The sequence below is a fragment of the Pieris napi genome, chromosome 7 (genome assembly GCF_905475465.1).
Source record: "Pieris napi chromosome 7, ilPieNapi1.2, whole genome shotgun sequence".
Lineage (NCBI taxonomy): Eukaryota > Metazoa > Arthropoda > Insecta > Lepidoptera > Pieridae > Pieris > Pieris napi.
Genome location: NC_062240.1, coordinates 4460440 through 4482783, shown reverse-complemented (window position 1 = coordinate 4482783; position 22344 = coordinate 4460440). Strand labels below are relative to the sequence as shown.

General features: G+C 32.0%; 1 protein-coding gene across 1 annotated transcript; it reads left to right on the top strand.

Moving 5' to 3' along the window:
- The first annotated feature begins 157 nt into the window (after nt 1-157).
- Nucleotides 158-21983, top strand: LOC125051407 (DNA topoisomerase 2-binding protein 1-B). The gene is made up of 26 exons (XM_047651698.1): nt 158-445; nt 522-673; nt 819-951; nt 1053-1160; nt 1349-1486; nt 1824-1945; nt 2939-3114; nt 4317-4414; nt 4499-4615; nt 5006-5233; nt 5540-5717; nt 6958-7074; nt 7362-7543; nt 9136-9305; nt 10353-10552; nt 11504-11668; nt 12308-12427; nt 13342-13488; nt 14045-14196; nt 14879-14983; nt 15613-15663; nt 16073-16226; nt 16626-16744; nt 18153-18353; nt 20020-20243; nt 21762-21983. Exons 1-26 carry the CDS (start codon nt 356-358, stop codon nt 21955-21957), a joined length of 3843 nt encoding a protein of 1280 aa, XP_047507654.1. The 5' UTR covers nt 158-355; the 3' UTR covers nt 21958-21983.
- The last annotated feature ends 361 nt before the right edge of the window (nt 21984-22344 follow it).

Sequence of the window (22344 nt, the reverse complement as noted above, 5' to 3'; positions counted from 1 at the left end):
GTCAAAAATGTCAGATCACCAAAGATAAAGGTAGTAGTTCATAGCAGAAAGTAAAACAGATATTTATTATTACAATCTTTTTTAAATTAGTTTTTTGAACGGCACTTTTTACAGTTTATTTTAATACTAAATGTAATAATTTAAAAGAGAACTAATTAATAGACAATTAACAAGTAGATTTGGCAACTCAGATTCTATCTAACCGTCAAAGTTTAAATTGTCAACAATTTGTACAAATTGTAAATAAATCGCCCGCCTTCGCATTGCGCTAATGATTAGTTTAGTGTATAATTTATTGTTATAGGAATGTCTTTTCGTATTTAGACGATCCATAAAAAACGTAGTGACTAGAAAAATGTCGGAGGATATAATTGTGACGTTTATTATACCTAGGGATTTAAAAAGTGAACATGACTGTTCAGAAGAAATGAAACTAGCTTTTACTGTGAGTACTATATATACTTTTTTTACTATCAACAACAATACTTTATTTAGTAACATTGGACTGATTGTCTTTTAAGGCATGTGAGCAACATTCCGGTGGAGGCATACACGCTCAGTTTGTGCACGAATCAAAATGGAAAAAGTTTGACGGTCTTACTAAAAAGGATGTGTTCGTCTTAGCAGAGTTTTCTGGAGAGCTATTTGAGCGGCTACGAGCAACTAAATGCTTGTAAGTACTATTTACTTATTTCTAAGCGTTCCCATGTCTCAAAATCTTTAAAAAATTACACTGAGACTTATTAAATTCAAATAATTTGAATATATTGAAAACTTTCATAGTAAAAGTGGTTTAACTTTTAATAATAAATTCTCAGGTTAGTTGGCCCTCGGTGTTTATCATGTTGCCTTACAGAAGGTACTCCAATACCATCTGGGCCAGATCCTGTTTACACAATAGCTATGAGAGGTCTTGTTGTTACAGCTAGTGGATTATCAAAGCCACAGAAGGTAATTATTTACTTGCCAAATAAACTTAAGCAATTACTTAATACATTCTAGAAAGTTATTTACTGTCCTTTTTATATATTTCATATTTTTTTAATATCAAGGATAATATTAAGAAGAAAGTCCAATGGATGGGAGGTATCTACAGTACTGTGCTAACAGAAGAGACAACACACCTTGTGTCCGATACTGTGCTCTCTGACAAATATATTGTAAGTGTAAATTTTTTTTTTGCAATCTTATAAATTTTTCAAAAGTTTTGGTTTTCAGTATTTGTTTTTAATTTCAATTAGTTTTTGTGATTGGTTAAAGGCTCTCATTCTCACTTAAATTTAGCAATTGGTAAAAAACTTTTATTTTAACTTTAAAAACTCTATGGTAACTTTTATTAACCTTTCAGAAATCTGTTGAAAAAGGAATACCGGTAATGAGTGAATCTTGGGTTGATGCTGTGTGGGAATCTTCACTGCAGCTCAATGTGAATGGATCTTCAAGTGATTTTGATTTCCACCGCTTACCACCATTTACAAATCTACAAGTATGTAATGTTTTATGGTAAATTTTTTTGTTTTGTGTCATGTGCCATACTACCTATTTGGTGTATGGGCCAAACACATTTCTATATGTTTACCATCCTGTTACAATCATTGATTACCAGAAATTGAGTTTATTGTGTTGCAAATAACAAACCTAGGACCTATCACGCACATTCTAACACGCTTACTGAACCATAATAGGTAATGCATGTGTCTTTCATTTTCGAGATCAAATTTTCTATTGTAACATTATTTTTCTTCTATTTTTAATCATACATGATGTTTGTAGCTTGTAGTATTTTATAATCAATAAATAAAGTATACAAATGGTTGTTTTAGGTGACCACCTCAGGGATAACAAAAAATGAGAAGAAGTTGATAATGAAGTTAGTTAATGAGAACGGTGGTGTCTATTCTGGTCCATTCCAAAGTGAGAGTACAGATGTAGTGGTTCTTACCAAGTAAGTATTTTGTATTTACAAATTTCTTAAAGCTTTTTATAGAAATTATCGCTCCTCATAATTTCGTGACACAGTGTCAAACGACGTGATAACTGAAATCCCCACTTCAAGGTTCTTTTTTGATGTTCAAGTAAATTGATTAGATAAATTTTAAAAAGAAATTATATTCTATACCCTATACTGCTGGAGTGAGTGTTTTAACCCACCAGTGTATAGTTATTTACTTTATTCTTTGTAGCTATGTAGCATGATGGGCATAGATAAACTGTGGAACGGTTTCCATGCTCAACAAATGTGTTTTTAATTAAAAAAAATCATTAACAATATTGGCAAGTAAAGGTTACAATGAACCTTACTTGCCAATATGTACATTATAATTACCTTTACAATCCATAATGTTACTACTTATTTAAACGGAAAATATAAATCCATAATGTCAGTTATTAGAAAGAAAGAAAGAAAGAAAGAAAACTTTATTATGCACAATATACAAGATATTTAGATAAAGTAAAGTGCACTGGCCCCCACACTAGGATTCCCTGTGTTGTGGGCAGCCAGTCTCTTCCTTTTGACATGAAAACAGTATTTTATAAGTTATATTAATTATTTCTACACATTTATATTAAAACTATTTTTGTACAATAAGAATATTTTCAGTATCAGAATACGACAGGTTAACAAGATATCGTTTGAGATGTTTAGTAAATGTATGTAATGTGATTTTTGAAATGTTAGTGATAATTTTGTTTTTAATGAAGTGGTTAAAGATGAAAGGGCCTCGGAAGGAGAAAAAGCATATTGAGAGATAGATGCATATAATCTTAAAACAAATTAAGTTTGACCCCGTAAGTCAAAAACAGTATTGTATTGGACAAATGAGAATAATTCTTAGCGCTAAGTCTCGACTCTAAATCTCACCCTATGCAATGCAATCAGAACTGACTCTTACATACAATTTGATCAATACTATTTTAAAATTAAATTGATTTAAAGGGATGGAGTTGGCAGCGAAAAATATAAGGCAGCGTTAGAATATGGAAAAGCGTGCGTTCTACCATCATGGGTTATTGATTCCGCGGAACGCGGTGTGGCATTACCCCTACATAAGTATAAGGTGACTGGGGCTTCAACATCTTCGCCTTTCGCTGAACATCGCTTGCCTGATATGAGTAAGATATATTTATTTACTAGCTGACCCGGCAAACGTCGCTTTGCCATGTATATCATTTATAATAAAAAATAGGGGTTGATCGTAGAGGGGTGAAAATTAGGGGTTGTATGTATTTTTTAATGCTGTATCATAAAAAAATAAAAACAAAAAAAAATATCTAAAAATTAAAACAAAAAATTTAGGGGTGGACTACCCCTAACATTTAGGGGGATGAAAAATAGATGTTGGCCGATTCTCATAGATACCGGATAAGCACAAAAAATTTATCAAAATCGGTCAAGCCGTTTCGGAGGAGTATGGCAACGAAAACTGTGACACGAGGATTTTATATATTAGATTTATTACAGAAATACATACATTATCCTTACAGACTAGCCAATACGATAATGTCGAGAAATATTAAATAAAATATAATAAAGTAGGTACATATATAATATTAAAATTAAACACATAATATACACAATATCACTACTGTGCGAACATATAAATATATCGATAGTGTCGGAGACACTATCGATATATTTATATGTGGGTGGGTGGATGGGGGGAGGATCCTTTTGTAAAACGTTACGATGCGGGGCGGGGATTGAATTAAGCGTTATTGTTATTTTCGACTTTCCAGTACTTTACACCACATAATGGTAACTTTTTGGTATAAAGAGTCACTAGGTGGTCACGAAACATTTTGCTATACTTACAGAAAAACGTTACTGCGCGTTACATGGAGGCGGGGTCAATAATCTCCAAAAATTGCTTGACATAATACTGGAACGCTCCCTTATACATATCGTCGCTGTAGAATGATAACCTCGTATGTCGAGAGAACCAAACTTTACAGGAAACGAGAAAAATTTTGTCCATAGTTTTGGATGGTAAAAAGGATTTATTTATTAATAACTTATTTATTAAAAGTCTTAAGAATAAAAAATAAATGTTTTTTGACAAACGAGGTTATCATTCTACAGCGACGATATATATTTTATACTAATGAATTATTTATGACATACGTAACACTATGTTATAAAACATAATTTGTTATCATTAATACTTTACCGGAAATAATTCTTGTTCCGTTTAAGGCTCATTTTTGGCTAAGGCTATGTAAAGGTGGACTGGAACGGAGTAATCTATCTTGAAAGACCACCTTAATTGAAGTATATATATACAAAATTATATTGATTAAGCTAAAAACATTTTTAGGTTTAAACTTTTCTCGTATAACAAACTTGAGACAGCCAATGAATTTTGTTGACGAATCTAGAGCAGCGGATGTTACCACATTGTCTGGAAGATTTAAGGTAATCCATAAGTTGTTATTAAAGAACATAATGATGTTTTATTATTGCAAATTGAATAAAATAAATTTTTATATAAATTTTTAGTTATCACAAGAGACAAGAAAAACCGATACATCTATGGACAAAGAGATCGTGGAAGCTTATGAGAAATTTGATTTGAGTAAAATCAAGAAAGCTGGTCCAATATTTGATGGATTTTGTGTATGTATATCGTTGTTTGTATCTTAAATATTTTATCTCTTCACAATTTTGTAATTTAAAGATATATTTATATATATATATATATATATTATGTTCAATAATATCTAACGTCGCATCATCCTTTTTGTAAAAAAAATATATTTAATTTCATTGTTTTGGGTATTGAAGAATAAAATGATTTAATAAATTAAATCATTTAATCAACTTTACATAAAATTTAAACAATCCATTTTGGTTAGTAAGTATAACTCAAAACCTAATTTTAGTACCTTTAACCAAAAAATTAATCAACAAATAGACGTATGCGAACCCGCTTAATACACAAAGCCAGAAGAATTGAATTCTTTAATCTGTATAAAGTATGTAAGTATTCAAACGTCATATTTTTAGATATGGCTGGTAGGCCTGGAAGGCATTTGTCGTGAACGTGCAACTGCGTGCGTGTCACGTTGCGGTGGCGTACGATACGATTGTCCGCACGAGAGAGTTACGCACGTAGTGGCCGGTACGAAGGTAGCTGGTACCGCGGCTTTGGCTGCATTGCCCAATGTACCTGTGTTGACTGCGATGTGGTTATTGGCCTGTGTTGAGGCTGGAAGGGCGCTTGATGAGGCCGAGGTAAATATAAATAAAATTATTATGTAAATACTGTTATATTATCTTATAAAGCTTGAATTTTCCCTCTGCTTGCTACGTCATGCCTGGACTGTTTCACTGTTTTCTATCTTATTGTCTATATTTTCTATGTTATAATACAAAAATACACTAGAATGGGATGTAAACAATAATTTAAAAGGATTTTGATAATGCATTTCTGAGCTCTAATATATTGCATACGACATAAATCACAAATTCTCTTACAAACTAACTAAACAATAAATGGTCCTTCGATCCGGAATATGAACCAAAACATGTGTTTTTCAGTATGTAATGAATATTAAAATGGCCACACCCAAAAAGTCAAAGAAAGTGCCAATAGAACCAGCATCGCCGATGAGTAAACGCAACTTACAGTTATTACATGAGCCACTAAACCTACCGCCGCCTGAACCAGAACCGGAACCGGATATGCAAGATGACCTTGTTAATCATTATTTAAGTCGTAAGTATCTCAGTTATAATATGCTTTCTTATACCTCAGATCAACTGCTAATGACAGTACACAACAAAATGACGTTGGTCATAGTAAAATATACTTTAAAGCACAGGAATAAAGACGCGATTAGAATTCACTAAAATTATAATATAATTGCCTTGATTACGTCTTGCCTCCGTGTCGAAGTTTGTTTAGCGTTTATTTCAATGCGTTTAATTTTTTTTTTTAAAGACAGTTCACACCAATTGACCTAGTCCTATGCTAAGCTGGTGAAACTTGTGTTATGGGTACTAGGCAACGGATATAGATACATATTATAGATAGATAGACATATAAATACATATTTAAACACCCAAGACCTAAGCACAACACCCAATGCTCATCACATCGATGTTCGTCTCAGCCAGGGATCGAACCCAGGACCCATGGATTCGCAATCAGGGGTACTAACCACTAGACCAATGAGTCGTCAAATTGCGAGTTGTATAATTATAGAATAAAATTTAATTAATTATTGTTTTGGGTGTACTTAGCACGAGTATATTGGTCTAAGATCCCGCTATACAACGACCTTCACCGAGATGCTTATTTAATGAAACTTATTTTATATATAATTTAATATGTCAATAAATATAATCCATATGGGTTGCCTAGCAAATTTCAGTCCAGAGTATGTTTAATTAATTTAAAAAAAATATATTTTTTTAAACATTTCACCGGTATGATTATTAGATAAATTCTATACCAATCGAAAGTATGAAGCCCATAGAATATGCAAACGTTAGGTTGTTTTTAATCAATTCATTATTTATGTGTATATTTTTTATGTGACACTAAAGTATATATACATCTTTAGTATAAAAGAAGGTTATAGTGATACATATATAATACTACCCTGATTAAAAATATTGATTGAAAAAAGTTCAAAAAATTTACTACATGCAAATTATAAAAAAAATTTTTTTTTCTAATATTAATTAAACATACTCTGGACTGAAATTTGTTAGGCAACTCATATGGATTATATTTATTGACATATTAAATTAAATATAAAATAAGTTTCATTAAATAAGCATCTCGGTGAAGGTCGTTGTATAGCGGGATCTTATACTATATGTAAATCATGGTAACCCTCGATTTTATATGAAAAACTTGATCAGCGCTCCGTGGACAAATTTTGAACTAAATTTGAACTTCGAATGTTTTCGTGTATAAAATTTTTGTTTTATTTAATGATTGATTTCAGAAAATGTACTGGAGCCAAGAGAAAAAACTCCGGAGCCAGTAAGAGATGATCCTGTACCTGAAATTACTGACGATATGGTAGATGAACCAACTGAAGAGATTGAACAAATATTTAGTGGTAACTACTGGTCAATTTTTTTTTCTCTTTGTGGATCTGTCACGGTTTGTGCATTAGCCATACTGATCACTTTCATCAGTTCTAGTCTATTCCTGATTTCAGAACTGGCAATAAATTTTAAATTTAGATTTTTTTGAAGCATTACAATGTTACTTCCATAGATAAATAATGGTAACACACAACATTCCATCTTTCAAAATTTAAAACGAGCGGAAATAATTGAACCTAGCAATACTTTTTAAATTTCGAATTCCGTTTTAATTTATTTTAAATTCATTATTTCATAGGTTTGAAAATCGAAGTCCAGGGCTTGGAAGAGGAGGCGATAAGTGAGTTAGGAGCGGAGATTTCAGCAGCTGGGGGGTTGTTAGTTGCCAGGGGAGGAGGGGGCCAAGGGACTTATCGCCTTGTGCCCCTGGACTGGGAATGTGAGGACGAAGGGGTCGAATATGTCACTGTCTTTTGGATTGTGAGTATTATACGTGGTATACGTACAGTATACATAAATATACTCCATTTAAGCCGCCAAATGGATGTTTAATGCGTCAAGTCAAAATTTATTCACACTGTAAACGTCAAAAAAGATATACATATTAAATGCTTCTAATTTTACATTTACTGCCAGTTCTCAAATCAAGGGCGTAGAACTGAAGAGAAGAACTGACAATAAACTCTGCGCCACTCTTTTCGTGTATTTAGCCTTCTAATTATACAATACTATTACGAAAATAGTAATATTTTGAATTACTAGTTTTGTAAACTTAACATACATACATATTACGTATATAATATACATTACTTGATATTATTGCGTAAAATGTGGATATCTAATAATTAAGTCAATATGAGAAAACATTGTTTATTTTTACGGTTTATAAATCAACGAGGAATTTTATTACACTAAAATGATGCAAATTACGCGCAGAAATACACAAATTACTTCAATAACGCGCAGTTTATCTCTTCGATATTAATCTCTTGAAATCGCACTCGAAACGAAGAATGTTCAGTCTCGCTTCGAGAAGGTTCTTTCGTCAACACAGGGACGTCCTTAAAGTAGGGACTGTCGTCTCTATGATTAGCTACCATAAAATTTTGTTTCTTTAAATAGAAAGGGTTTCTAAGAAAGCTTTCACTGGGAAAGTGGACTTCCTAATCATTCGTTAGTTGTTTACTATTACAACCAACCTTGTTTCCTATGAGCAGCGATGTTATATGTTCAATATTTTGTGTATTGGTATGTTATCTAAAGCTGGCGGCTTCAACACATTTACACTTTGTGCTTGTGTAGTGTCTGTGAATAAGCGGAGGGGTGCTGTCAAACTGAATATGCATCATGAAAAGACTGTCCGTCTCCCTCGCGATCGGTCAAGCTTATGAGTATAAAAGAGACAGTTATTGTTTTGCTTTTGCTACTGTTTATGTTGATCTTTACTGTACATGTTGATCTTTTTCTCATTATTATTTTGTCTGTGATCGTTTATTTATTTGGTTGGAGGCTAGAATACTTTGAAAAAAATGTCTTATAAAATACATTCCGTACTTAATAAAAACAGTTTAATGAAAAAAAAAAAATTTTAATTTGACATCAGATGCGACTGGGGTTTCTAAGAGGAGTATTGAAAGAATTTTTAGTTAACTCTGTTGAGCTAGATGGAGCTTATGTCGAAAAATGAAAAATTATTTACACAAACTACTCTTTTACGTTCTTGGTCGGGCTTAGAACTTTTGGATCCACCCTCGTATGCACATAATATTTATATGTATTTGACACATTTTTATTTATTTACAAGCCACCCAACCTTACTTAAACCAGAGTAGACTACAATATATAGCTTGGCAAAAAAGGAATATTTTTAAACATACTGTATAGTGAAATTGCATTAGTGTGAGTACTGTGAACGCGCCAGCTTTAGATAACCGACCTATATGTAGTACGCCATTACATAATACGAGTTACGAGTATAAAAACGATTCTAAAATGACATAAATTTTTATACGATATGGCTTATATCCAACAGAAATTATAGTGTACAAAAATTTTCTTTTTTTTGTTTACAGAAAGATTGTTTAAGTCAACAAGAATTACTTCCATTGCAATACTACCATCGACCTGTGACGGTACCCGAGTCTGGCGGTGAACCACTAAATGGGGTAGTGGCCTGTCTTAGTACATATAGTGGAATTGAGAGGGCATTTTTGGATGAATTGGCCAAGCTACTTGGTGCTACGTGAGTATTTAGTACTACGTGTTTGCGTGTTGTTCCAACATTTTCCTATTTCACCGTGCCTTGTTTGGTTTACTTATTTATTATTTTTGCCACAATAATTAATTTGATTGACATAAATTAATAGTGAAGAGGACCGAGATGTAATGGTTACAGGTACTTTGAAACATTTTGAAAAAAAAATCTTGGCAATTTAAAAGACGGCTAGTTTATCGCCAGTTCTTTTCGCCTGTTTAACGCCTTTGATTTGAGAACTGGCAGTGACTGTAAATTACTTAACATTAGGTGCCTCCTGCCCGTTTGCTCTATTAAAAATAAAAATAATTTTTTTTTTAGAAGCATTAAGATTTTTCTGACGTTCCTAAGTGTATATTAAGTTACCTATTTGAACGAATTATATTTATATTTTTGGTATATTGATACCAAAATATCAAATATTAAAAAAAAAAAAACAATATGACACATTATTTTAATACGTCATGTGGAGCATAATGTAAATTTAGATTTTTGTTTTTTAATATCGATCTTCATAAGCGAACATCACCTATAATATATGAATAAATTTGATTAACGGGTACCCGTTAGTTATAATAGAGATTATAGGCATATTTCATGAACGTTAGGACAATCTAAACGTATCGCTAAACTGTCACTATCTCTTTTTTCATAACAAAAGACAACTAGTCAGAAAGAGTCACTTGATTTTGGACAAAATAATATTCTTTGTGCAACCATCATATTATACTCTGTGTATATACCTACATTGAAATAAATAACTAAACTTAACATAAACTAAAATATATAATTAAAAGGAGTCCCTTTAGGCAAGGTTCCGAAGATACTGGCAGCGTTCCCCCTTTGAATTGCTAGACTAATTCTTTGTCCGAGGTAGCTGCCAGATCTTCGGTCTCCTGTGATGTCGACTAACCTTTTTGAAATTTCTTTAAACAGCCTTAAAGCGTTAGGACCCCACGGACCAAGGGTCTCGACACCGAATGGACTACATATTGGAACAAAATTTGGAATTAAATTCAAAATTCAATTTTTCAGAACCCAGCTCCGTTTTTGTCGACGTAACACGGCGAATGCCCAAGCGTCAACCCATCTTATATGTCCCACCCCAAGTGGGGATAAATATTTAGGGGCATTAAAGTGGGGTCTTCCCGCCGTTACCGCTGAGTGGCTCCTAGCTTGTCTTGAGAAAGGGAAGAGAGTCAGCGAAAAACCTTATCTCATTGGAGATACTAAGGGTATGCATTTTTTAATTTATTTTTTACTTTCCTTCGCGCACGTCGTTCCGCCTTTATATGATATTTTACTTAACCTACCTTTTTAGTAGCTATATACAAACATATGGAACTGACAGTTCGCTTTTCCAGAATAAAAACGGAATCTAAAAATTTTTCTCCATAAAAACCTTTTTCAGAGTTCAAGGAATAAATAAAAAAATACTTGAATCCGTTCAGCCGTCTTCGAGTTTTGCGCTAAGCAATACATTTTTATTTATATAGATGTGAACGTTTCAATAGAATATTTGATCTAAGAGTGTCTGAAACACATTATTCGTATTAATATTTTCTCGTTTCATTAATTACTTTGATTTTAGAGAATTAAAAAAAAATACGGCCCTAGTCTCTCATGTCTTAAACTCAAATTTCTGTGTATGTTTAATGTACCGTTATTAAAATTAAATATATAAGATAAAATGTATGCAAATGGTTGGATTGGGATTATAAACGACTAAAATAATTTTAAAATACAATTAAACCTTTAAAAATTTAAGCTCCCCTGTGTACCCAGCTTTCAACTGTCTTAATTTGGTCAGTGGCGCTACAACCTCTTTAGGTCTGGGCCTCAGATTTCTGAATCTGTTTCATGATCATTTTTCAATTTAATTGGCAAGGCGGTGTTCAGCCTCCTGTGCCTGACACATCCGTCGACTTTTTGGTTCTATGACATGTCGGTTTCCTCACGATGTTTTCCTTCACCATTTGAGCGAATATTAAATGCGCACATAAAAAGAAAGTCCATTGGTGCACAGCCGGGGATCGAACCTACGACCTCAGGGATGAGTGATATAACCTTTTATGTTATTTGTTATTTTTAATAATAACGTACCCAATACAAAATTGTTTAATTGGCTTCAGCCAGATTTATGTGCATGCTTTTGTAAAGGCGATATAAATTTATTATAACTTTAGCGCCACCTACACCTGAAAAACCGGAACCAGAAGAGACCGAGATAGATAATCAAGAATCACTGAAGAAGGAAAGAGACAAAGATAATGACATGCTTCCTCCTGCTGAAAGTCATGTTCCGAGGCGCTCATTACAAAAAGACGAAACACCTAAAGCTAAATGCAGTGGTGAGTGTATATAGAGTCAGTTTAAACAGATGCAAGTTTTACTTATTTAATTTAAGAATATATTTAATTTAAAAAGTTTTGTCCCTATGTATTGTTAATGTTTATCGGGATTTTTACCCGGATACCCCCCGGCTACTATACTTTGATTTTTAATTCCGTAGAATTCTGACAGCTATCATTTTTTACATGTCAGAGTTGGGAAAACTTTTTGGCCGAGCACATTTTTCAATTTCAATACGAGTCTGAACATCTGAGTCTATACATACGTTTTATTTGTTAGTGAATGTATCCATTTTATTAAACATGGTGCTCCACATTAAAAGTGGTTTAACGGCATCATCATTCATCACAAACAGTAAAAAACGCACAAGTAAAGATAACATTTGATTTAGATTTAGCTTTTTGTAGGTAAAACATTAAACATTTTTTTTTATTTCCCTCAAATGAGTCAAATTTGTCCCTATTTCGGTGAAAAACTTTTTTATTAGCAATACTAGTGAAATCAGAATTCTACGGAATTAAAAATCAGAGTATAAAGTTAAATAAAATCGATCATAGCATCATCTAAAATTGATTTTTTCTAGTAATTGTTTATATAATTTATGATCGCGTTTTAATTTTAAAATGTTTTGTTTAAAGATGGCGATGACATGTCACCCGCGTCGAGATACATCGCGATGGCTCGACAGGGTTTACTCGGGGGTGACTCACAGGAGACTCCAAAGAGACCAAATGACTCGCTAGACTTGGACAAACAAGGTATACATTTTAATGAACATTGTGAATCATCAAAATTATTTTCTTTATTTTGTGTAATGTTTTTTTTTCAAACTTTTTAAATCATAACGATTGAAACCGCGGGATTTAATAATGTTTAATAGAAAGAAACGTTTATTAACACGCCAAAAAAAAAAGTAGTGCGCAGAATTTATTTGGCATCTTACGCTCGCTGTTGAACACGCGCAAGCCTTGTGACCACAGCACTTACTTTCAGTGAGACTATTGATAGGAACGTACAAAGGATTAATAAATTTATTATATTTATTTAATTAATTATATGTATTTACTTAATGAATAAATTTATTTGAGAGCTTACCTTATGAACTACGGATTGAAATTGCAAAATTACTGCTGGATTTATTGAGGTTAAACATTCGTCTTGATTAACGCAGAATCGCAGTACCGAAAGTAATCAACAGAAATACAAAATATTTTTCAATTTATGGGAATGGACAATTGTCGAAGTAGATATGGGGTAGAAATTGGTTATGCCAAAAATTACAAAATTGTCTATTGTCTATGTAAATGATTAAATAAGTCTTTATACAAGAGGTATAAAGACTTATTTAATATTTATTTTATTTTTTTAAATTTAAAAATAGACACTAGAGCGTTTAAAAAACCGACTAAAACCATTTTGAAAAATATCATTATTAATGGTGAATAATATTGTAATTTATATTAATTCACTTTGGCTAGAATCTGCGAGTCGAACTGGATATGAATATTGTTTTTGAAACGCCCATCTGGATTATAGGAAGGGAATTCAGTTAGCACTTAGCTCTTGGTATTTTTGAAGTTATACTTCTTTAGGCGCGTTATGAACAATTGATGAGAGTGAAATTTTACCAATAAAGAATTAATTTATGTTTTTATGATAAATATGTTCTTAGATGTATGTGCAGTCCGAACTCCGCCACTAGACGACGCGCTTTCCACTCCAAATCTTGCTAACTTCAGTCCTACCACACGACGTCGGCTGCAAGCTGTGAAGAGAGGGGAGATGCCTTCCGACCCAGTTAGGACACCGGTTGATAACTGTAAGTACTTTAATGTGTAATGATAATAAATTACACTTTAAAAAAACATTCGAAATGAATAATAATGAAATTATTAAAAAAGTCAGTTTTTGTAATAGTTTGTAAATAAAATGCTACGTATTTTTATGTTTTACCTTCAAAAAGGTTAATCTAAATACATATTTACTTACTCAAGACCTAATTCAAAAATAACAAATATTTCAATATCACGAACAATATGTCGAATTAACTTTAATTACTTTATTTTATTCTTTAGCTGGCATCACTGCCTACTAATTCCAGGTTTAGTAAAACTTTTTAATAAAACAAAATTTTATCTTAACTTGTGTGTTTTTTACTATTTGTGATGAAAAGGGACGTAAATATCACTCGCCGTTAAATCACTTTTAAAATGGATACATTCACTAACAAATAAAATATATGTTCAGACTCGTATTGAAATTGAAAAATGTGCCAGGCAAAAAGGTTTGCTATTTCTGACATGTCGAAAAATAATAGCTGTCAGAATTCTACGTAATTAAAAATCAGAATATAGTATATTCTTTTTAATTTTCAGTTGCCAGAAACATAGCAACACCAGATAGTGGGTTCGGAGCGGCTCTGAGACCTGGTTCTGGTCGACTTTCTCCGGAAAATAGGAAGCGATTATGGAAAATCGTTAACGACCTGCCATCTAAACAAGACACGCCTACTGATAGACAGCAGACGGTGAGATATTCATTAAAAAACATTTAAGTTTTATTAATGGGATTGATTTGCTTCAGTTCAAACAATTTGTATGACAATACTTGGCGATTAAAAAGAGTGGCGGAAAGTTTCTTGCCAGTTCTTCTTGCCCGCTCTACGCCCTTGACTTGCGAACTGGTAGTAAATGTAAATTTACAATAAATTTAACTTCTTTTTGACGATTCATAAGTGTACTTGTTTACCTATATGAATAAAGATATTTTGGGTTTAATCAAACAATTTTAAATATAGGGTAAAATTGTTCACTTGACGTTTGTTACTTTGACAATTCACTTTTATTAGTGTCATGTGTGTCAACTTTTAGCCGTCAACGTCAGTTGTTATGAATGGTGAAAGGGTAATATCTTGTTTGATTTAATTCCGAATAGATTGATATGTAATCAAATATTTTGATTAAATATTTAACTGATATTTTTATTATTTTATCTATTTCATGGTAGATGGTTTCTTTAAGTTTTAATGCAATCCAAAACTAATAAAGAATTATCAAAACAAAGTATTTACTAACAAAAATACACATAATACTTTTTTTAAGAATTGATCTATTAGATTCTTGCCTTTTTAGCGTTTAAATTTTCATGAATTTATTATATCTCGGTTATAATACTTTTTGTGACAATGTTTCATTTTTTGATATTTTTAGCCATTATCGGAGATCAGAAATCGATTCCTGGCGCAATTCAATGGTAACTCAAATACGCCTACCGCCGAACAAAGTGTACCCACAGCGAGGAAGTTACATTTGCAAGTATGGACCTAAACCCCATTTTAGCTCATGAAAACCTCGATATCTCTTTTTCTATAATCTATTTACCTATATAATTATTTATTTAATTAAATTTTGTGACTAATTATTTTATATTAATATTTTTTTACTAGGCTAGACCGTTCATAGTATTTTTTCTGATAATCCATTAGATTTATGTTTCTGCTGTTGAACTAAATAAATCGTTTATTTTATTATAGTACATTATAATATTAAATATATAATTGTAAGTTATATGTTTTTGATTGCTATAATAATAACACTGATAGAGTTATGTTAGCAGAATTATAACTTTAAAAAAATGTTTGAAATTTTGTAGACAACGTACGTTCGGAAATAGAATGTGTTTTTTTTAAATAAACCTTTATGATCTGTAATATAGAACTTCAATCCAATCGAACTTAAATCTAATTTCAAGAGCTTTTAAACCATTTTTTTGTATCATGTTTGATAGAGCCGAGAATGTGAATTGAGATACGAGTTAGGATATGGATTTAATTTAACGTTTTTATCGGGGATTTAAATTTCAGTATCAATGTTATGAGTGCTAAATTATGAATAATATATAATATATTATATAGTTCTGTTTCACGTTTGTGTCATGTTTTCAGGATGACGTGGAGACGCCGCCTTCTAAAATGGCCAAATTATGTCATAATCAGGTATTTTTATTATTCAATATATTTACAGATAACAACAAATATGTTAGTGTGGTACGAATATATTCATTTCTGTGCTTTGCAATTCAATTTTCTTCAATTTTAATTCCTTTTAATAGAAAACAAGATTTAATTGTTTTAAGTTATTGAATATGCTTTGTGGTGTCACTCTTCATGCATCAAAATTATTTTTGCTGTCTCTACTTAAGGTTATTTATATTTTCAAATTGTAAGTAAAAAAAGCAACAGCCTGTATAGAATCTAAACCAAAATTAATGTTCATATAAACCAATATATTTGTGTTTATAAAGTTCAGTGCTTTGAAGATAGATTCCAATTTAAATAAATATGGCTATCAAAGTTTAAATTGCTATAAAAACAACATCCTGTACAAAATCGATCAAAATTACAGAGTCCCAGTGCGTCTAGTATGGATTCCAATGAAAGCAAAAATAGTATACCGGGAGTCGACGCCCAGTTGCAAAGACTCAGTGCTGCCCTCAGTTCGAGGCTCAGTTCACAGCGGTCCAAAAGAACTAGGGATTCTGTGAGCCTCGCTGTACCTGGTAAGAGAAATTTTCAAGAATTATTCAAAGGGTGTTTTTTTAGGAGAAGATTAGATTAGATTTTTTTAGGGGTGTTAAACATTGTTATAGTAAATCTTTTGATCAATTATAAAGATTTGATTATTATTTCTTATAGAAGTTTCTAAATTAAATTTTTCAGCTTTAACAAAACACTGCTTTATTTAAAAAAAAGAGTGTCCAATTCTTAAAAAGCCGGCAACGCATTAGCCCTCTGGCATTGAGAATGTCCATGGGCGGCGGTATAAAAAAATTAGTTTTAAATTGAATAGTATTTAATTTTAAACCGTAAATGAGTTTCTTCGTTACAAGTTCAAGTGTAGAACGGTTAACCGCTAAATTGAGAAATTAAAATATTTAATAGATAAATGTATAATCCAGGTCCAGAAGTGGAAACTGGACCAGAATCTCAGCCGAATACAGTGGGATGGGACGACACCACGCCCCACCGCGCCCCAACTGAAGTTATCAAACGGTTTATGTTGTCTTCTAATGTCGATGTAAGTATTTTAATAAATAGCCATAATATTTAAATTCTCGTAATTGTAATGATGCATTTATATTATAACATTTTTAGTTTTATTTGACGTTCCATCTGAAAGTTTGATATTTCACCTTTTAATTTAATAAATAAACCTATGTTAACATTATAAAGATAGAAATTAAATTAATTACATAATAACTTGATTCACTTCTACTAAGATAGACCCAAAATGCCCGCGCAGATGTGCAACAGCTAGTTTTATTTCGTTATCATAAAAATAATATAATCTTCTTTTATATTTTATAATCCATTATTATAATAGATAATTTATTTATAAATTGTACATTTTAAGAAATATATTTTAGACTAATCCGCATGTTACGTCTATATTTGACTTGATAAACTTTATTAAATGAAAAATTTATGGTTATACAGATAACCATTAATGTTTCAATTACTCGGAATACAATTTATTGAAGTGAAACTTCTTTATCGGGGTTGGAAAAAAATTTAGTGTAAATTTTTTCGTTACGCGTCACATTTTTCGGTTACGCGCCATGTTGCTTTTTGAAGTCAAACTTCTTTATAGGCGTTGGAATGAAAGTTCTTACGCACCATCTTTTTCTTGTCCCTACCACGGTTGATCCGAAGAGATTCGAAGCCATTAATAACAAAAATATATAATAACGATAACAATGATAGTAATAATTCTATTACAATTAATGAAATTCTGTAATAATTTTAGTAGTAATAAGGTAAAATGAAATAATTGTATTTGTATTCATGTCTATGATAATAAAAGCCTTTTGTTGAACTTTATTTAACCAATTTCGTTAAGTTGCATATAGTAGATCATTTTTCGAAAAATAAGGTGATAAAGAAGTTTCACTTCTTACGTGTGTACACCTAGTACACGCACACATTTTTTATTTAAAAATCTTCTTTTTGATAGATTTTCTTCTGCCTCGTAATGAGCCACTACTTATATACATATATTTATTAATTGTGACTCAATTAACGGATTAGCTTTTACATTTTTGTTTATACATATTATTATTTATATTTTTTCTTTAGATTTTACTTTATTTAATTTTAGTTATAGTTACATGTTTATGAGTTTTTTTTGTTAATAAATTATGCACTTCTTTTACTTTACCCGCTGTAGGTGTTTCTTTTTTTTATTGTTCCATATTAGGATTGCCTGGAAGAAATCGCTTGTAACCGATAAGGTCGCCCGGTGCCTTAATAACTTATGTAACCTGTTTTTTTTTTGTTTTTTATATGTATGATTTTGTATATTATGGTAACGAATAAAACAACTAAACAAATAAATAAATAGTAAAAAAATATCAATTATATAGTGTATAATCCTAATATTAAAACCATAAGTGATATTTGTCCTATAAGAATTGACAAATCTACAGAATCGAGAAGAAATAACGGAAATGATAATCCACCTGGGAGGAGAGGTCTGTGAGGGAGCCGAGTTGGACCCTCGCGCGACGCATCTCCTCTGTTCTCTTCCCGGACGGAGTGAGAAGATGCTGTGCTCTGTGGCCGGTGGTAAATGGGTGCTGCATCCAGCTTATATAGACAGGAGTAGGGCTGCTGGAAAGTTTCTTTCGGTAAGTGAAGTTATTAACATTTAGTTATTAAAGTTTTTAACATATTAACAAGTTAGCAACCATTGGTATTTGGTCTTAGATTAATGTGTGTTTATTTATTTCGGATTCCCACAGCTCACAAAAAACAATTGTACGATAGATATAAAAATATAGCCAATGATGGATACATAATATGTCTATATATACAAAAAGGTTAAAAAAAGTCTATAAAAAATATAAAATACACTTAACTAAGTAATAACTAATACCTAAATTCAGCTGTGTTGTGTGCTGGTGTGAATGTCAGTGTTTTATGGTATTTTTTTTAAATAGGCAACTGAGGGTTAGTGCTTTAACCCTCCAGTTACATTTAACCTTGTTTTTAAACATAAATAGGGCATATTTAACACTCTCTCGTATGTTGAATGAAAACATCTTGCATTTAACTAAAAAAAAAATTAATTTGCTTATTAAAAAAAATCACGAAACAAATATGGGGCCGATCAAGTGTTACGTAAGCAGATTGACTGCAATTTATAACCCCCTCCCCTCATCAAAAGTAAGCAAAGCTCTCAAAAATAATAGAACATAAACGTATTATTTTTTTTTGTAGGGATCCTCGAAAATGCATTTCGATTTCAAGTATAGACAATGTGTGGGTAATATGTGTAATAAATAATAGTTTAAAAAAAACTAAAAAACACGCTTTTACGCTTCACGTTGCTCTATAGACGAAAAATATGGCACAGAGCGCCCCACGCTTTTTCACAATAATACCAGTATTTTTTGTTCATTACCATTTTCAGCCTAAATTAGGAATTATTTTTCACTTTTTAGTTTGATGTGCTTTAAAAGCGTGTTTTTTAGTTATTTTTAACTATTTTTTATTTTTTAGTTAATTTTTTTTTTTTTTGGATTATTGCATTGTCATCGATCTTTGACAGGTGCGCAAAATTTGAATAAAATCTGTCCGTTTAAAGTGGGTCAAAATCGAGTCCGAAGGAGTCGGTTAAATACATACAGGTGAAGCTAATATAAAGCGTGTAAAAAAGTAAATAATTACTGTTTACGTAATCACCAAATATATCAAAGACTTACGTAATACTTGAATGACCCCTATAGAATATATCTACAGTCGACTCTCGATAATTTGACACTCGTTAATTTAAATCTCTCGATAATTTGAATTTTTTTCCGGTCCCTTGAAAAATACTCGATAAATTGAATAAAATCAATGATAATTGGTCCCTTCGGTAATTTGAAGTTGAAAAAGTATTATCTTGCTCGCCAACATGCGATAATTTGAAATTCGGTCTTCCCTACTCTTTATAATTTGAAGCGTTTATCATGCACATACCTGTCATTTGTTTACATACATGCACAGAGTTGTCAATTGTTTACATAAATGAGTCACTCACTCAAAAAAAGATAACAGAGTTCTTTTCGAAATAAAAATTTGTGAATAATTGTTAATACATAATAAGAATATAGAAATAATAAGTAACAAATTTTGATCAAATTTTTATTTCCTTCAGTCGCCCCTCCCCCTCGTGGTTATTCAAACACTTGTTATTTTGAACTCTTGATAATTTGAAATTTATCTCTGGTCCCTTGAGTTTCAAATTATCGAGAGTCGACTGTATATAGATAGATCTGAGGCCCAGTTCCACTGTTTCTGTTATAACAGGAAGAAGAATTCGAATGGGGCAATCCTCTCGCCCTGGCACTCCCGCCTCTTTCGGGAGCAGAGGCAAGCCTCGCCCGTGCTGCATTTAAATGGCGGAGTGCGCTTAGCAAGGGATCGCCCGGGCCCTTCCAAGGTGTTGTGGCATTGTTACATGTGCCAGCTGGTAGGAAACGATTGCTGGGCAGGTTGCTGGAAGCTGGAGGTGGAATGGCGCCGGATGTAGAGTGAGTTTCGTTTGAGAAATAATATACGTATGAACGTGTTTTTTATAAATAGATTTGGATTGCAGTTTTGATAACAAATATTGGCTAGTGATATATACATATATCTTAATATATTACGCGTCACGTTGTTTGTCCGCTATGGACTCCTGAACTACTTAACCGATTTCAATGAAATTTGTACACCGTGTGCAGTTTGATCTAACTTAAAAGATAGCTTACATCATAATTTATACCCGCAATATTATAACATATGGCGCTGTGTTGAAAGTATCAACGTTTCACATAAGCCACCAATAAAGCATGGTGGTCCCCATGACTGGTGTTTCCTACCGTTTCCCTTGAATAGTTTACTACTATGTAATATATCAAAAACCTTAGCCATAGCAACGCTTGGCCGGTCTGCTAGTATATATATATATGTATATTATAATGTGTGTATATCGCTCCCTAATACAAGGGCCTAACTAGATTTTTTGGTAAAGTGAGATTTTAAATGCTAAGGGCACAAAATGAAATTCTCCAGAGTTTAGCGCTGAGAAATAAAAAGGATAATAATAACTTTTAAAGAAAACACTTTTTTACCGGATTAAAGTTATGTATTATTAAAAATTTGCAATTATTTTACATCATTTTAAATTTCTCCGACGTTTCGCATGCAGCGTGCGTGGTCCCGATAAAAGACAATACAATAATAACTTGCTAAACTTATTTAGTACATATGTGCTTCAAGTTAATAATAACTACTAGTTAGTAATGTTTCCAAGAAGTTAGACTATTCAAACGTTCAATTCGGGTTTGCATTTTTTGTCATAGCACAAAAAACAGAAGTTTCTTTACAACCGTTTAGAACTCTAAAGAACAATTTTTTATTTGATCCGATATATTATTAAATTATGTTTTTAATCAATCAAGTAATTTATAAAATTTATTAGTACATATTTAAATTATTTTTTATAGAATCTATAGTGACTTAATCAAAGAACAAAACTGTAAATTCATAATCAAGACTATTAAAAAAATTGTATTCAAAAAACATGCTTTAAAACATAAATCGCGATTTTCCAATTTTCTTCTTGCGTTTCTTTTTTATAAAGACAATTCACACCAATTGACCTAGTCCCATGCTAAGCTGGTGAAGCTTGTGTTATGGGTACTAGGCAACGGATATACATACATATTATAGATAGATAGACATATAAATACATATTTAAACACCCAAGACTTAAGCACAACACCAAATGCTCATCACATCGATGTTCGTCTCAGCCGGGGATCGAACCCGGTACCCATGGATTCGCAGTCAGGGGTACTAACCACTAGACCAATGAGTCGTCAGTTTGCTTCATGCTTATGTTATATTCATGCATATTACTGAGGGTGATATAATATGATATGTCGATTTTGGGTCGTACCTACAGATAAAGTATTTATGCACGTCTCGATTTTAGTGGAGTTGTTAAGAGACATCGTTAGAGAAGTTTTAATAATAAAAATCAAAGATTTTCATTTTATTTGCAGACCACCGTACACAGATGAAAATGTGACTGCGTGCTTTGCGGATATTAAAAGGTATCCGCTTTCCGATCGGGACGCGAGGTGGCTCATTTCTAAACGTATTCCTGTGTGTGCCCCTGTTCTTCTGAGCGCTTACCTCACGGACGAGACACTGCCTGATCCTAAAGAACACTGTCTTCCCGAATTTAGACCTAATTAGATTGTAATAAAGTTTATTTTATAAAATTGTGATTTTACTTATTGATTTTCCAGATAATTTTCATTGTCGATCATTAATGTTCCACAACTAAGGCCGTTTCTCCACTTCTCCGGTCCGGCAAACGTTAATTACCGATCCGATTTAGAAACTCACAACAGCAACAACTCACTTACTTACATACTTCTCCACTACTCCGGCATCCGGTTTTTAACGATCCGATAAGTTGCTAGATCGGAACGCGGTGTTTTATCGGTCAAAGTATATTCAAGTATCCAAGAGGTTATAAATTATTATTCACAGGTTTATTTATAGTTTGTTTAATTTGAAAGAATCTGGATAACCTGGACCAAACCAAATTATGTTGCTATTTATTTATATTTTTATACC